The sequence below is a fragment of the Myxocyprinus asiaticus genome, chromosome 23 (assembly GCF_019703515.2).
Source record: "Myxocyprinus asiaticus isolate MX2 ecotype Aquarium Trade chromosome 23, UBuf_Myxa_2, whole genome shotgun sequence".
In the NCBI taxonomy this organism is placed as follows: Eukaryota; Metazoa; Chordata; class Actinopteri; order Cypriniformes; family Catostomidae; genus Myxocyprinus; species Myxocyprinus asiaticus.
In genome coordinates, this window is record NC_059366.1 from 24411740 (window position 1) to 24429773 (window position 18034).

At 39.2% G+C, this 18034-nt stretch overlaps 1 protein-coding gene across 1 annotated transcript in view; it reads left to right on the plus strand.

The window, feature by feature from the left end:
• LOC127414130 (piggyBac transposable element-derived protein 5-like) overlaps positions 1-18034 on the plus strand; it is a 34197-nt gene that overhangs the window by 1566 nt on the left and 14597 nt on the right. Inside the window, exons 2-3 of the mRNA XM_051651913.1 lie at positions 13603-14033; positions 16910-17044. Of these exons, the coding sequence (XP_051507873.1) occupies positions 13603-14033; positions 16910-17044 (566 nt within the window). The remainder of the gene's footprint in view (positions 1-13602; positions 14034-16909; positions 17045-18034) is intronic.

Genomic DNA, 18034 nt, shown 5'->3' on the forward strand with positions numbered 1-18034 from the left:
ATTAACATGATTTCAGTGATAAAGTCACTTACTAACCTTTTATGTATAAAATGTTATCCAGTTTTACTACTTCTTTGGCAAGACAACATAATGATGTATACCCTCAAACGAATGTAAAAATGACGATTTTTAACAACTTTACATCTCTAATAATACACAAGTTTTAACAGAAGAATTAAAAGTGCTTTTATACAATTATAAGCTTCACATTTCTGCCTTTAAACCCTCCAGAAATTGGCCACATTCACTTCCATTGTTGGTGCGTCACTGTTACCTCGATTTATGCTTTATTTGAAAGAACAGAAAGGATGAGTTGAAATTATTTTTTGTGGTAATCAACTTTATGCTTCATATGCTGTCGATTTAGCTTAACTTGTATTGTCAGGCAAGTGGCAATTAGGAACATAGACTAATGCTATAGTAATGCAATAAAATGCTATTTCAAGCTATTCTTTGGTTTCAGAATGTCACAAATATCAGTAGTACAAATCCAGCAATTTGGTTGACAGTCTGAACCACTAGCATAATATCCACATAGTTCAGTCACCAGTTTGACTTTGAATTCAATAGACTTTCATTGTAGGTGGATTTATCTCATTTAGAGAGCTGATTTGACTGATGCCTTTCATTTAAACTGTCTCACGTGGGTTTATCTAGACTTTGTCTAGACATTTTATGCCTTACTGAATGGCTCTGTTACAGAACACATTGAAGATAAGCCCTCAGTCATGAAGTCAAGCTTGTATGAACTCAACTGACCAGTATTTTGCATGACTTATCAATGCACTTGCAAGGCAAACACTTGTGATGCCATTGCCTCCCTAGCAATGCAAATCATTGTTCATGGTATGCCGAAAAAGGGTGCAAAATAAATAATAATAATAATAATAATAATAATAGTAATAGAAAATAAATAATAAATTAATAACAGTAATAATAATAAAACAAAACAATCAAAACAAAATCAGATTAGAAATTGTAATGAAATACTGTATAACACAGATAGGGTTTGCTTAACTTTTTAATTTACTTATCTATTCCACTGTTTTAGGATGCCGTGCATCTGTCAAAATACTATTTGCAATAGTCATAGTTTCAGTTTCCAAAGTGCCTGAGCATGACACAAGGTTACCCTAACTTGACATTATAACAAACACACTTGCTCAAATACAAAAGGTAATGTGATGCCAGGGTTGATTAGTTGTAATATTCCATGATGTTGTTGTCTTACAAAGCATTCGGTGAAGGGTTTTACTGGGTAACCAAAAGATCATCTCACTAGTAAATGCTTCTAAGCTGGAGCTTTTTTGAGAAGAGTCCAGTTTTTGTATTGTCAAAAAAAGATAAATGGGAAACACCCTGAATGTGTACTGCAATAATGAAAGCAATGGAGAGAGAAAGAGAATGAGTTAGGTTTGGGAAAGCCATGTGCAAAGGCACTCTTTTAGTCTTTCCAGAAAAACTAAAATCCACAGAGTGGAGTTTGATTAACACAAGATACTGGCTCTTGTTCGATTTCAGCCTACAATGATATTGAAAGTCTACCCTGATGACAAGACCAGTGTAGCTGGTCACCATCTTATGTTGTGTTTTTGGTGCTGGTTCCTCAGTATGGGATGCTGGTGTGCTTGTTTTCCCATCAGGCTTCTTAACTAGCTTAACCAGCTTCACAAGAAAGACAATGTTGTTCGACCAGCCACACTATTTAGGTTTCGTTGGTGAATAGCATGTCTATGCTGGTCCACCAATTAGACCAGCACTAACCAGCATAACCCAGCCTAAACTAGCATGGCAAATCATACTGGCTTAAGATGGTAATTTTAACAGGATATATACAGTACCTCTTGGACAATAGGTCCAGAGGCAGAAATAATAATGTGCTTATCTAATGCCAGCCAGACTTGCAAATGCTGTGGTTGCACCTATAATATGCACAGGATCCTTTCTGTCTGAATTTGTCTGTTTTTTCTTACCAGGGTGGTCAGGGTTTTGTCTGTTTATTTTCTGCACTAAGCTGTGCTCTAATTGCCATTTATTGGGAGTCTAAATATTGTCATAAACAGGCCTGTAGAACTGCCTGGGCATCACTTACAATCCCCGGCCTGTTGGCTTATGTGGATCAATACACCGTGATATTAATATTATGCTACATTTCACTCAAGTCAAAGTGACAAGGGCTGTAATGCATGCAACATGTTTAAATTATATGCTGAAATGCTGTATAAAGCTCTAACAAAAATCTTCATTGCGCAAGTATAGAATAATGATCAGGGGATTTTGTATGCTTTTAGCTGAAATATATTGTACAAAAACACATTTAGAAATTAATTATGCATTAGCATGCCTGGCTAACACACATCTAGCATGCTAATGTATAGAAGAAAATATAATATTTCATGTCATGTTCATGTTTTGTGTAAGAACATTTTCCCAAGATGAGAGTAGATGCTGCAGTGTTGCCATGCCTTTCCATTGCAGTTGTTTGGAAAGATATTTCTGTCACCAATGGGGGAATATGGGCCATCTGGTTACTGGCTTTGTTTGGGCAGGAACTGAAAGTGAAGCTCGAAAGGTAGTACACAAAGTCCGTCCACCAAATCCATTCATTTAGGTCATAGATAATAGCATGAGCAGTGCATGACACTTTTTGTGGATACTGAAAATAAATATATATATACATATATAAGAAATAGAAATAGCTGCCCCATTTCTCATCAAACGAATCCCAGATCCCCAGCCTTCTACATGACACTTCCTCAAAAGCCGCCACCCTCCCCATCTCCATACACCACTCTTGAAATGAGGGCGCTCCAGCTGACTTCCATCCCCTTCAAACAATTTGTCTGCCGATCGTAACACTGGTTAGGACCCAATTTATTATGTATTTATCCCCTATATTGATGACCGCCCCATCACCTAAAATACAGAGTCTGGGGCAAAATAAAATCTGAGTGCCCAATACGTCACACATAAAACTCTGAACCTACAACCAAAATTCTTGGATCTTAACACACCATCAAAAAACATGGGTTGTGTCTCCATCTTCCGATTGGCATCACCAATAAAATCCAAACCTATACAGTCTAGAGGGGGTCCAATAGAATCTATGTAAAATCTTGAATTGCTTAAGGCTGTCATGTTTATGTTTTGTTCTTGTTTTCATGTCTTTTATTTTCAAGTTTCGTTCCTGTTCCTGTCATGTCATGTGATTTCCTGTTCCCTCATGTGATCATGTGATGTTTCCCCTGTTCATGTGTCTTGTTTTCATTGGTTCATTGTTTGATTACTTTGTTATTAGTCTTGTCTTTTCATTGGTTTATGTTCATTTAGTCTTGTTATCTTGTTTATAGTTTAGTCTTGTGATTGGTTGTCTTGTTTACCTGTTACCCATGTCCTTGTATTTAAGCTCTCATGTTTACCATTGTCTAGTGTCAGGTATTGTGAATGTAACTTTGTTGTTTTGGTCCAGTCCAGTCCAGTCCAGTCCAGTCCAGTCCAGTCCAGTCCAGTCCAGTCCAGTCATTCATGTTTATGTTTTGTTTGTTCACATTAGTTGTCAGGGTTTTTGGATCTCACGTTTGGAAAATAAACTGCACTTGGGTTCGTCACTTCATTGTCATCGTCTTCATCATTGTCTTTGCCAGCCTCATCCGTCCCAGAGCCTGTGTTGCCAACTTTGGCCTACTGGAGGAGGAGGAAAGGCTTCTGTTTCCAAGTCTCTGCCCATGTTCACGACCACGGAGGTCGTCTCCGAGTCTCTGTCTATGCCCGCGACCATGGAGGTTTTACCCAAGTCTCTGTCTACGCCCACGACCCCAGAGGTCGTTCCCAAGACTCAGTCCATGCCCATGACCACAGACGTTGCTCCCAAGACTCCGCTCATGTTCACAACCACTGAGGTCTTTTCCCAGTCATCCAGGACTCTTAGTCTTAAGCCTACCACGGCTCTGCCTTCCACAATTTGCTCCACGTCATGGCCGCCAAGCCCGAGTTGGACGTCATGGCAGCCAGCTCCCTGCCATGTCACAGCCGAACCTCGGTCTGCTCCCTGCCATGTCACAAGCAAGCCTCTGCTCCATGGTCCAGGCCCACCTCTGTTCCACATGGGACCTCCATCCCTGCGGCTCCGCCTTGGTCCTCATACCCATCGGCTCCGCCCCGAGCCTCTCAGGGCCCCACTTTCCATTGGCTTTGCCCTGTTCCCACACCCTGTCTTGACAGGCCACGTCTCACTCCCCCCCCCCCAGCTCCCTAATTATGTTTTGGGGCATCGGGTGCCGCCCCTAGCGGGGGGGGATATGTCATGTTTATGTTTTGTTCTTGTTTTCATGTCTTATTTTCAAGTATAGTTCCTGTCATGTGATTTCCTGTTCCCTCATGTGATCTTGTCATGTGTTTCCCCTGTTCATGTGTCTTGTTTTCATTGATTACTTTTTGAGACTTTTCATTGGTTTAAGTTAATTTAGTCTTGTTAATTTGTTTAGTCTTGTGATTGGTGGTTTTGTCTACCTGTTACCCATGTCCTTGTATTTAAGCCCTCATGTTTGCCATTGTCTAGTGTCAGGTATAGTGAATGTAACTTTGTTCTGTTCTAATCAAGTCTAGCCAAGTTTGTCTAGTTAAGTTTAAGTCCAGTCATGTTTTGTTTGTCTAGTTGTTTGTTTTGTTAGTAGTCAGGGTTTTTGGATCTCATATTTGGAAAATAAACTGCACTTGGGTTCATCACTTCATCGTCATTGTCTTTGCCAGAATCGTTACAAAGGTGCACCCTTGCATCTCTAGATACAGACTTGCCATTTTTTTTAGAGTCCTACCCCACACTCCCTCCTCCAATACCAAATTTAAATCTTTCTCCCATAATCTCTTGATGGAAGTTAAAGCTCCATTTACCCAGACTCTGACTTAGCAGGGAGTAATACACTGATGCCTCATGACCTTTTCCAAAAGCAGCAATAACCACTCCCAGAGTATCTGCCGCTGTAGGGGGGTGTATGCTACTCCCAAAAATAGTACAGAGCAGGTGGTGCAGCTGTAAATACCTAAAGAACTGATATCTTGGGAATCCCAAAATGTTGAACCATATTTTCAAAGGATCTCAACACTCCACTCTCACATAGGTCACCGAGTTTATTAACCTCCCTCCCAATCCACTCTGATCAGCAGAAAGGGGACTTATTAATACATAATTTTGGGTTCAGCTATATGCTCAAGGCAACATTTAAATAAATATCCGAATTAAGCACTCTGGACACTTTTGTCCATACCGAGTGCAAATGCGAGATAACGGGGTGTAACTTAATTTCTCAGAATAGTTTGATAGAAAGGCTTTGCAATGGCAAAATAGGGGCAAGAACTTCCTGTTCAATACAGAACCAGGGAGGGACTATCTCAGGAGGAAGTGACCAATGAGCCAAATGTCTGAGACCGAATGCATAATAATAAAACAAAATCTTGAGTAGGCCTAGCCCACCTTTGACAGTCAGCCTATACAACTGTGATGAGGAGGAGGGTGGGGCCGGGCTGTGAGTGCGCACGGCTGGCCCCCAATCGGGCTAATCAGCCGAGGAGAGGGATAAGGCCGAGCCGGATATGGCAGTTCGGGAGAGAAAGAGCCATACGCAGCTGCCGTGTGTGTGTATTTGTTTGTGTCTTTTTAAGTTTTCATTAAACATTATTTTGATGGTTTGTCCGGTTCCCGCCTCCTCCTTGCCCATTTTAAAACTTGTTATATTGGTGCCAAAACCCGGGAAGGAGGAGGGATGCGCTGTCGTGGAGTCCTCGCCACTGCCGTCCGCCCAAATGAGCAGACTTGGCCATCCGCCGGGGGACAGAGGAATCGCTGCCGGCCGCCTGGATGCAGAGGAACAGCCTCTGTCCGCGAAGGGAGGAGGGGCTCGCTGCCGGCCACCTGGAATGGTGGAGCCGCTGCCAGGGGCAGAGGGGCTCGCTAACGGCCTCCAGAATGCGAAGGGGTGTTCTATCCACCAGGGGTCGGAGGACTTTCCGCTGTCCGCCCGGGGAGGAGCGGCTGTCATCCGCCAGAGGGTGGAGTAGTGTTCGAGGACCAGGTGACGCCGTGTCTGGGAACCAGCAAGCAATTTTTTTTCTTTCTCTCCTCGTCACTCCACCTTGCCTTTTCCCTCTCCTATTTTTCCTCCACTTGTCTCCCTCCCAGGTCTCGAAAGGTGGGGAAAGCCTGCTGGTATGTGCGGCCGGAAAGGCTTCGGATTTAGACCAATTAATTCTGTATCCCGAGAACTTAGAAAAGGAAGTAATAATTCTGTAGAGACAAGGCATAAATCTAGTATGGTCGGAGACGAATAATAAAATATCATCTGCGTAAAGCAAAAAAGCTTATGCGCCACACCTCCCGCCACCACCCCTGGAAAATCATCCTCCTTTCTTATCATGGCTACTAATGGTTCCAGGGCCAGACAGAACAATAAGGGGGAAAGTGGGCAACCCTGCCAGGTGCCCATATCCAGAGTAAAATAGTCTGAAATTAATCCATTCGTTTGTACCACCGCTACCGGGTGTCTATAAAGTAACTTAATTCAACCAATAAAAGTATTCCTGGACCCATACATTTCCAAAATCTTAAAAAGATAATCCCATTCTACCATATCAAACACCTTTTTGGCGTCAAGTGAGATGGCAGTGACCGGAGTCTGATCATTTGCCACTGACCACATGATATTGATGAAATGCCTAATGTTATCAGAAGAGCTACGGCCCCAAATAAACACCAGAAGCCTTTTTTATTTTGGTCACACTTTTGCATATATACAGTGAAATTTATTTGTTTTCACATATCCCAGCTAAGCTGGGGTCAGAGTAGAGGGTCAGCCATGATACGGTGCCCCTGGAGCAGATAGGGTCAAGGGCCTTGCTCAAGGGCCCAACATTGGCATCTTGGCATTGCTGGGGCTTGAATCCCTGAATTTCTGGTCAGGAACCCAGAGCCTTAACTGCTGAGCCACCACTGCCCCACCACTGCCACTAAAATTTTTGACAATATTTTAACATCTAGTTGGATCAGGGAAATTGGACGGTAACTCTTACACTCATTTGGATCTTTGTCCTTTTTAAGAATCAGATTGATCCGGGCTTGTGTCATGGTTGGCGGGAGTTTTCCATTCTTTAATGATTCCGTATAAACTTCTAGCAAAAGTGGAGCCAATTCTGTAGTATAAGATCTAAAAAACTTAGCAGCAAAGCCATCTGCCCCCAGAGCCTTGCCTGTAGGCAAGGCCTTAATAACCTCACCAAGCTCCTCCAAGTTTATCTCAGAATCAAGAGAATGTTTTTGCTCAGCCACCAGTTTAGGAAGTTCTAATGGTTCCACAAAGTTTCTAATATCCTCATCAGTAGACGAAGATGTGGGACTATAGAGATCAAGATATAATTCTTTAAAAGCATTATTAATATCAATGGCTGTGGTAAATATTTCACCACAAGCAGATTTCATTGAGGGAATGATAGAAAAAGACTCTCTCTGTTTTATATATCTAGCTAGAAGTTTTCCTGCCTTGTCCCCCGACTCAAAGTATGACCATCTTGCCCTGAATAACCAAAACTCCATCTTCCACGACAAAATAGTATTATATCTGTATTTCAATCGGGTAAATTCTCTGAGGTCATCAGATAACGTTCAGCGCTTCAGCTCTGCCTCGGCATTTTAATATTCCCTTCCAACTCCACGAGTTCTCGTGCTTTGGATTTTTTGGTGAATGAGGTATACTGTATGATCAGGCCCCTAAGAACCACCTTACTGTAAGTGCCTCCCTAGCCACACCCACAAGGGATAATGAGGACCAGTTGGTCTCCATATAAACACTCGTTTCAGCCTTTAACATTTGTTGGAATTCAGAATTTTGCAGAAAGGATACATTAAAGCGCCAACTATATGATTTCCTTTTCTCCATGTGTGGCATCACCTCTAAACACACCAGGGTGTGATTTGAGACTAAGATGTTTCCAATTGAGCAATCAACAACAGATGAAATGAGGGACTTAGATATATAAAAGAAAAATCTATTCTAGAATACATTTTATGGACTGATGAAAAAAATGTATAGTCCCTACCAGATGGGTTCAGATGTCTCCAAATATCTGTAAGACCAAGATTTTTACACATCCAGTGTTGCACTTTTTGAAGGACTGAGTCCATCAAAAGATTAAAGTCTCCTCTCAATGTTATATCATGAAGGGTGCCAGCGGCTTGCAACATCCCTTCAAGATCTATAAAAAAGCCCTGATCGTCAACGTTAGGTGCGTAAATATTAGCCAAAATATGACTTTGACCCTGAATTTCTGCTAAAACAACAATGACTCTTCCTAATTTATCTTTAATCTGTTTGAGACATTTGAATTGTAGATGCTTACTTGTCAGTGTAATGACTCCCCTGCTCTTACTAGAGCCAGCACTAAAGAAAACATGTCCACCCCATATCTTCCCAAATTTTTCAGCTTCCTGCAGGGAAAGATGCGTTTCTTGAAGGAACACTATATCATATTTCTTACGCTTAAGAAGAGAAATAACCTTCCTTCTTTTTATGGCGTGCCCCAACCCATTCACATTCAACGTGGAGAGAGACAATCCACTCATATTAACACTTGACATTTTGACATATAAGAAAAAAATAGAATGTGTGTCAAAAACCAAATTATAAAGACCACATTTCAACAATAGTGCAACAATCAAACCCTGAACATCCCCAAGAACCAAACGAACAGAAAAAGAAAAACGTGTGCATTAACCCCGCACACGACAGTGCCAACCGGCGTCCATCCCTCTAAACTCAAACAGTCCATGTACGCCTACGAGAGCCCCGCGATAACTTTGCTGTCAGATTGCTCAAGTGCGGTGTTTCTATACAAATTTTGTGAGACAGAGTTACACAAGAAAAGATAATCTATAAAACAAACTCCAGCCAATAGGTGGAATAAACACAAAGAACGTGTAGATTCATCCACATAACTGTCCCGAAGGTGTGTTATTCCACAAAACAAACTCCCGCCGCTTGGTGGAACCAGCACAAAAAGAAAAAAGATAAAAAGGCGCTCAGTGTCCTCGGACAGTCAAACTAATGTTCAGTGAGCCGGCCCATTTGGCTGCTATATGAATGCAACAAATGACCTACTCACTCCAATGTCTTGCAAGAAATACTCCACAAAACAAACTCCAGCCAATAGGAGGCATAAGCACAAAGAACGTGCAGATTCATCCACAAAACAGTCCCAAAGGAGTGTTACTCCACAAAACAAACTCCAGCTGCTAGGTGGAACCAGCACAAAAAGAAACAAAAAAGGCACTCCGTTTCCTCGAACAGTCAAGTGAATGTTCAGTGAGTCGGTCCATTCAGCTACAAGGTGAGTGCCAAAAAATATCTTACTCACTCCATTGACTTTATGAAAGTCATCGCTTGCTGGGGACATGTGAATGTTTTATGCCCATCCTTAGCATCTATTCTCAATTTGGCCTGGAACATCAGTGCAAAAGTGAACTTCCATTGATGTAAGAGTTTCTTGCATTCCTTGAATTGATCACGTTTCTCTCTTGTCAAATTCACAAAGTCTGGGAACAAGAAAATGCTGTGGTTCTTCCAAAAAAGCCTTCCATTACTCCTCACCTCGAGTAACACCAGATCTTTATCAGATGATCTCAGAAATTTGGCCAGATCAGGGCCTGTCTCCCTCAGTGGACTGCCGAGCCGGAACCCTGTGAGCTCTCTTGATTTCCAGCTTATGGCCTGTTATGTAAAGCATATTCGGAAAGAGCCCTTCCAGGAATTTCACCATATCCTGACCCTCCTCGGCTTCAGGAATTCTGATGATTTGGACGTTATTCCGCCAGCTACGGTTCTCCAAGTCCTCCAACTTCTCCCAGACATGCTACAAATCCACCTTGGTCGCTAGTGGATTAGTAGCTAATTCCCTCTCCGATGACTCCAGATAATCGATCTGTTTTTCGCCATCCCCCACTCTTGTAACCACCTCAGAGAACTTCGTCTCCAAGTCAGCAACGACCTTCGTCAGCATTGCCGACATGTTCAACATTTCTCGAATGCCGAATTTCCCTAATTTCTCTGACCAAATCGGCTCCCGGGCTCGGTGCCTTCTCAGGGTATCAGCTTGAGCATGTAAGTGTCTTTTAATGTCTCCAGAGCCCGAGGATTTTGAATTCTTTGACATATTGTCCTCCTAGAACAGTTATGGAACAGTGTATCGAATAGTGTTAAAACTAGCAAAGTGCGCAGAGCTCACCGTTCATACATCCGAACCTCGCATGGTGTCACGTGACTCAGCAACAATTATTTATTATTAAACTGAGATGCATAACTTTGATTATCACTTTTGAGATGAAGGCCATATGGTATAATTCAACACCAACTGTGAGATTTAAAAGGGAAAAGATCAATTTATACCAGCTTGCTTATTTGTTTAAAGGAGGATGTTGTTGGTGTCTCCTTCTCAATCATTAATATTGGAAAATATGTAGCACATAAGCAGCTGCTCTCCAGAAAGACTGACTATAAAGACAGAGAAATAAATACATTTTGATGTTCTAAAAAATCTCTGGGTGAAGACACCTTCAAACACAGCTAAATGTGATTTTGAAATACTACTGCAGATCTTGACATTGAGCAATTTAAATGAAAAGCAATATTTTGACTTTAAGGATAAAGCTACTTTTTTCTTTTAAATGTGTAGTATTGCAATTCATTGGTATGTTCAAATCATGCATATTAGAAGTGAATGGCATGGCCATAATCTGGATTTTGGTACAGAGACATGTACTATATAACATTTTGATCCTATGCCATAACAGATTTTAAGCCAGGTACAAACACAAGTCGGTTTGCTTTATCAAATTCATGTTTTGTACTCTCTCTATACAAACTTCTGAAAGCAAGATAATGATTTAAATATCTTTTAGACATTCTTGCAGTATAACAAACTGTGTAGAGAGCTAAATTAGATTTCGATGTTGTAAATCTGATGTTGTATTAAACATTACACTAGATATAAAGGTTTGTAACATCAGTGTCAGATTTTAATTTACCTAATGGTTCTACTTTGTTTTTTGTGAATTAGTTTATATCAAAGCACAAGTGAAAGAACATAAAGCAGTGTAAACCCCACAATGGAGTTCATCCTCAGGGTATGTTTGTGTTTGCTTTACCAAGCTACCAGTGGAAAAGCAGCTGTTATGGTTAGTTTAAGGTGTGTTCATACGTGGTTGAATAAGCACATGGGGGCTAAGCAACCACAACAGAACCACTTGTTTAGGAAGATAACCATAAATGTATTTATTTTTCCTATTAGGAATGGAGACCGTACAGGTACTTTAAAATGGTTGTCTCAACAGTGTTTCTGTGTTGAACAGAATGTGCATGTGTATTGATAGCTGTTTACAATACTGCATTTAAATGCAATTACATTCTCTCTTGTTTTGGGGTCTTAGGGCAGCTGTGGCACTGGGAAAATGTGTGTCCAGTTGTAACTGCTATTGGATGTTGTTCCCTGTTGTGTTTTGGATATATCTACAACCTCTACCATACAACATTAACCACAAAATTAAGAGAAGATTACTTTTATTTTAGTTTTTATTTAGTTTGCAACATGTCATTGCATCCCAACAAGCAATGCAAAAAGGCCTACAAGTTTAGGATCATAAAAGATCAATACAAAGCTGCTCTGCTTGGCAAAACTCTGTAAAGAATCAGAACCATTGTACTGTATGTGAATGCAATCCACTACTTGGATCAATAAGCACCTTTCATTAGCATTGTAGATATGAATCAGCTTAAGTTCGACTTCCATTTTCCCTTTTAGCTATTTGCTCCAACTCTGTCTGAGCTGCATTGTGCTTTTTAAGACTGACAAAATGGCCATAGTGGAAGTGGAGTAAAAGATATAAGGGAACAAATGAAGCTGGTTTTAGACGCTTTTTGCAGATTTTTGTCATTAGCTGAGAAGCTCAGCTTTCCTCAGCACAGTGTTGATTTACCCTACACTCATTAGTTGCTATTAAATGCCTTCTATTAGGCCGATGGTGATAAGGTTCCTGACAAGTTTAACAGTGCATCGAATGCCTAGCCTACAATTTGCTATTACAGTAGTGTAGTTAATGAAAACTATTACATCAAATTATTTATTATAATTTATTATTAAATACTTATTATTTTATGTATTAAAAATACACAGTATAGTACTTGCATTACCATTGTGTTTAGCTGTTACACAATCTCCCAACCAAGGTGCTGATACAAAACAGTAGATTGTGCCAAATTACAACTAAAAACTTCGGTAACACTTTACAATAAGGTATTGTTAACATTAGTAAATGCATTAGGTATCATTAAGTAACAATGAACAATAATTTTACAGAATTTATTAATCTTGGTTAATGTTAACTTTAACATGTACTAATACATTTTTTAAATCAAAAGTTAATATTAGTTAATAAATACGTATTTGTTAACATTAGTTAATGCATTATGAACTAACATGAAGTAGCAAGAACAATTTTTTTAAACTAACAATAGGCAAGATTAATAAATGCTGTAATATTATACTGTTCATTGTTACATCATGATACCTAATGCATTAACTAATGTTAACAAATGGAACCTTGTAAAGTGTTACTAAAACATCTTATAGGATAATAAATTTTCATTCAGCCTATAAATATTTGAATTTACATTCCAGTTATGAGAGTTGTACTGATGTGTAGCATCATTATATAGAAGAAATACTGAACGCTCCTACAATGTTGTTTTGAACAAATTCTGAGCACTGGTAAATCAGTTGAACTATATTAAAGATGAAATGTCTGATTAATGTGTCACTAGCGTCACCAAACGAAATTACAAAAATAACATGTTTTCAAACAGGTTTCCTCCGAAACTCTCAGAGCCACCCCAAAGTCACATTATAGGTTGAGCCTACATTGCTATGTTGGGCTGTTTGGGATGCTAAAAAAAAAAACAAAAAAATAAAAAATATAAAATAAAACAGAGCAATGTTTTGAGAGCAGAAGAAAAACAGAACCACAGTGTTTACACTTTTGGGGGAATCATTCTATGAATGGCTTACTTATAGTTGTCTCTGCATATGAAGAAAATATATTTATATTGAAACAGTTACATACTTTTTTGTTTTGTTTACTGTCTTAATTATTTTGTTGTTATAAACATTAATAATCAGAATAGCACCTATTACTTACAGTACAGTATTTCCATTGTTCAGCAGTTGTTATTTTTGGGATTTTCAACCTCTGTTATTGAGATTGAAATAATTGACTCTATGAATCATAAAATGATGCAAGAGGTCTTGCATTATTTTCTGCAATCATGTGCATTAGTCATGTAATCATGCACACAAAACAGAAAAACAGCCTAGAAAGCCCTCTTGGGTAAATAAGAGAAATAATTCAAAAGGATTATTTTGTTGTAAAGATTTTTCATAGATTTTATATAGGACACTAAAAATAGAGGTCTCTAAAAAGAGTAGTTGAATTTTGTTTTAGAAGATACTGTTAAGGTCTCTACCTATATGCTTATCTGTAAAACTACTCTAACAATTCTTTTACCATAGGTCCGACACATAAAATGCCGGCCACTGCCACTGCCATGGACTTCTTCCAGCTCTTTGTCCCTGATAACGTCATCCAGAACATGGTGACCCAAACTAACATGTATGCCAAGAAGTTCCAGGAGCGCTTTGGAAGTGATGAAGGATGGACCAATGTGACACTGGCTGAGATGAAGACCTTTCTGGGCTATGTTACCTCTACCAGTGTGAACCGCTGTGAGTCAGTACTTAGCATCTGGAGCAGTGGATTCTTCAGTAACCGCAGCATCGCGCTTAAGATGAGCCAGGCACGCTTTGAGAAGATCCTCAAGTACTTCCACATCGTAGCCTTCCGTTCGAGTCAAGGAGGCAGTCAGGGCCTCTATAAGATCCAACCCTTCCTGGACTCACTGCAGCAGAGCTTTGGCTCTACCTTCTGGCCCTCACAGACACAGGTAAAGATCTTAACACACAACAGACCATTAATAACCTGATCAATTACAAACTCCATATGTACACAAGAAAAACTCATTTCATATTAGAGGGTGTGCAACAGAGGGAATGTTGTCTTGTAGCAGATTTTGTTTTTACGCAACAGACATTAATATACAATGGCTCAGTGGGGATGTGGAAATACTAAATTTCAGAAAAATTCAATGCAGCAATCATTAACAGCCAGCAAATGTCACCATGTTAAATTAATATACAAATTAAAGGATTGCATTACCTCATGTACAGCCATTTAGACTGCAATTAAATATTATGCAATTTAAATACTAATTATTATTTAAAACAATTCTTTAAACTTTGGCTAATAATCTAGAACCTTCACATCTACAGATGTTTATCAGTTATGAAAGAATAGGCTTAAACAAAATTAAGTCATTTGACAACCCCACAGGCACAGTTTGGTATATCTAAAGACTTATATGATGTTTGGGGATGCTGTTTCCTTAAAGGGACAGTTCACCCAAAAATGAAAATTCTCTTATCATTTACTCACCCTCAGGCCATCCCTGATGTGTATGACTTAAGAAGATAAAAGAATATCTCAGCTCTGTAGGGCCATTCAATACAAGTGAATGGTGGCCAGAAATTTGAAGCTCCAAAAAGCTCATAAAAGTCATCCATAAGACTCCAGTAGTTAAATCTACATATCTTCATAAGTGATATGATAGGTGTGAGTGAGAAACAGATAATTATTTAACTCCTTTTTTAACTGTAAATCTACACTTTCACTTTCACTTCCCGTCACCTACTGGTTGGGGCTGGTCAAAGGTGGAGATTGATAGTAAAAAAGGACTTAAATATTGATCTGTTTCTCACCCACACCTATCATATTGCTTCAGCAGACATGGATTTAATCACTGGAGTCATATGGATTAACTTTGTCATTTTTGGACCTTCAAAGTCCATAAAGCAATTCTCCCAATTCTCATTTCAAACGTACTCTTTTATAAAATGACAATAATCATGCACTCATCATGTTGTGTAAAATATATCAGTTTAAATGAAAAGAGCACTTAACAAGCGAGCATAGCTGTGCCAACATGCTTTTTTCTGTCTTCTCTGTTTTTCTTTCTTTCTTTCTTTCTTTTAAAAATTAGTTTACTGCCAGAGATAAAATCAAGTTGTAAAGAAAATATTGGATTAGGGGCTAGAATTTAAATAGTCTATTATTCAGTGAGAGTGAACACCATTTATTACATTTGGGCAAATTAAAGTCTTGATATACAATTACAATAAAGAATTTTCACTTCCTGACTTATGGCACCATTTCTCAATCAATATGAATAATTCACCGGGTGTAATGTATCTTGGCACTTTCATCTTTAAAATGGCTCCCAGAGTGTCACGACCTCAGTCTGACTGCCCTTTCATTTCTATTATCTGTCAGTGTGTTTGTCTCTGTTTCGTGTTTGAATGCATGGCTCTGTTTGTGTTTTTGTCTGCCATGCACTCTTCTGACCAGGGGTGTAGATTCTGGGGGGATGGGGGGGAGGTAACCCCCCAATAATTAAAACAAGGAAGTACAACCCCCCCATTATTTATACCATGATCAATGGAAACATGTAAATGCTTCACACTGCAGTTGCCTCTGCGACAGTCAATCTGTGCATCTTATCACGTGGCTTGTTGTGCATGACACTGCTGAGACTCCCAGCATGTGGAGGCTTATGCTACTCTCCGCGATCCACACACAAATTACCACAAGACCCACTGAGAGTGAGAACCACTAATCATGACCACAAGTAGGTTACCCCTTGTGACTCTACCCTCCATAGCAACCAGGCCAATTTTGTTGCTTAGGAGACCTGGCTGGAGTCACTCAGCACACACTGGATTCAAACTCACGACTCCAGGGGTGGTAGTCAGCGTCAATACTCGCTGAGCTACCCAGGCCCCCTACATTTTTAGGTTCTTAAGTAAAATGGATAATTTGACATGCTTAAAATTGTAAGATATCCACTTCTTCATTTCCATTCTTTCCAAGGTTGTCTTTAGACTTGCATTTGAACTTGAAACAAATTCAGTTCTTCAGCCCCCAGATTAGTGTTTTACATTATCTCGCTCATGTGTTTTCAGCTGCAGGCACTGTTTTCTTGGGTACCATGCTGGATGTTAAAGGGTGTTATACACTAGCAAAAAAATAATCATAATTTTATATATATATATATATATATATATATATATATATATATATATATATATATATATATATATATATATATATATATATTCTTAACAAAATGTGGTGGATGCTTGCCCAAGCAAAACTCACAGCCAGAAGGTTGCTTGGGTATACTGGGTGGTTGCTCAAAAGAGTCCAACCCCAAGTGTCTATGATAGTATGGTTCTAACTTCCTAGATATGGTTTGGGCTCCTCTTTCAATGTAAGTTTATGGAATTTTTTGCTTGTTTTATTGTCCGATAGGCGAAAATCATAAATCTGATCACTTAGAAAAGTCACTGCACACATCTCATCAACAAGCCACACAATTTGAGGTATCATTCATTTTTGTACGTCACAGGATTATGCAGACAAGTTTAATACTTAGAGGTAGTTGTTTCGAAAAATCCTTAACCGTAAATATGAACAATAGTTATAGTGATGCTTGCCTTAGCAAGAACCACTAAAAAAATAAATATCTTCATTATTATCTTTAGAGGCTACCTAATATCTTTTCTCAGGGTCTTCACCAATATTCCAGTATGCATCTCCTGAAGGCAACATAAGAGTTTTAAAAATACATTTGCATATTCGCAATGATGCATTTGCAGGTGCTATCATGGGGGACATTTTCAAGTGAGACATGTTGCTTCCCCTCAGGTCCTTCATGAACCCTTGATTGATGAAGACCCCGTGTTCATTACCACATGTACAGAGAGAGAGCTGCGTAAGAGGAAGAAGAGGAAGTTCAGCCTGTGGGTGCGACAGTGCAGCTCCACTGGGTTCATCTGTCAGGTGAATGCACACTCACTCATTCATAGATGGCTCAGGTGGATGTTTGCTAATATCTCACAATACACTTAACAACTGCCCCTACTACTGTCACATGTTTACTATTGAATGTCACCAAAAGTGTGATGCTAAAACTAGAGTTTGGTGCTGTTAGATCATTGATTATTGGTGACCCTGAGCTTGTTTTTAATTTATCATAAACCTTTCATCACTTATCCGACACAAAGAAAGCAACCCTGCTTGTCAACCATTCTCAGCACAATGTTCTCAGATGCCTTAATGGTTGCATCATTTTAAAATTCATCTGTTTAAATAATAAAGGATTAAAGAGAGCCACATAACTGGGTGGAATCGATAAAATATCATTTATGGAGTCAACAAAGAAAGGAAAGCCTAGAACACTTAATATAATTGCACTCTCTTGCTCTGTGCCTTTTAAAGAAAATAACTGCTTTTGTGTACCTGTGGAGTGAGCAAATCAGTCAGTAGAATTTATTGTCCTATGTTTCATCCCATTTGGTGATTTGGTAAATGTAATCAAGGATTTTATAGCTTGATTAATAATCAGAGACTACATTGTGAGCTGCTGAAATGCAGTAGTTGGATCTTTGATGTCTTATTTATGTTTTATCAAAGCTTTGCTAAGAGGCTTGTATAGGTTTTAAATTGCATGTCACATGTTATTCGAAAAAGTCAAAGCCCAATATTATTAACGGCTTTGTTCTGAAGATTTATTTAGCATTAAGAGGAGTTCACCTAAAAATGAACAATCTGTCATTAATTACTCACCCTTATGTTGTTCCAAATTCATTTGCTGTATTTTTTTCCCATGGAATACAAAAAGAGTCTTTACGCAACCGATTTCCATACAGTGCATCCGGAAAGTTTTCACAGCGCTTCACTTTTTCCACATTTTGTTATGTTACAGCCTTATTCCAAAATTGATTAAATTCATTATTTTCCTCAAAATTCTACAAACAATACCACATAATG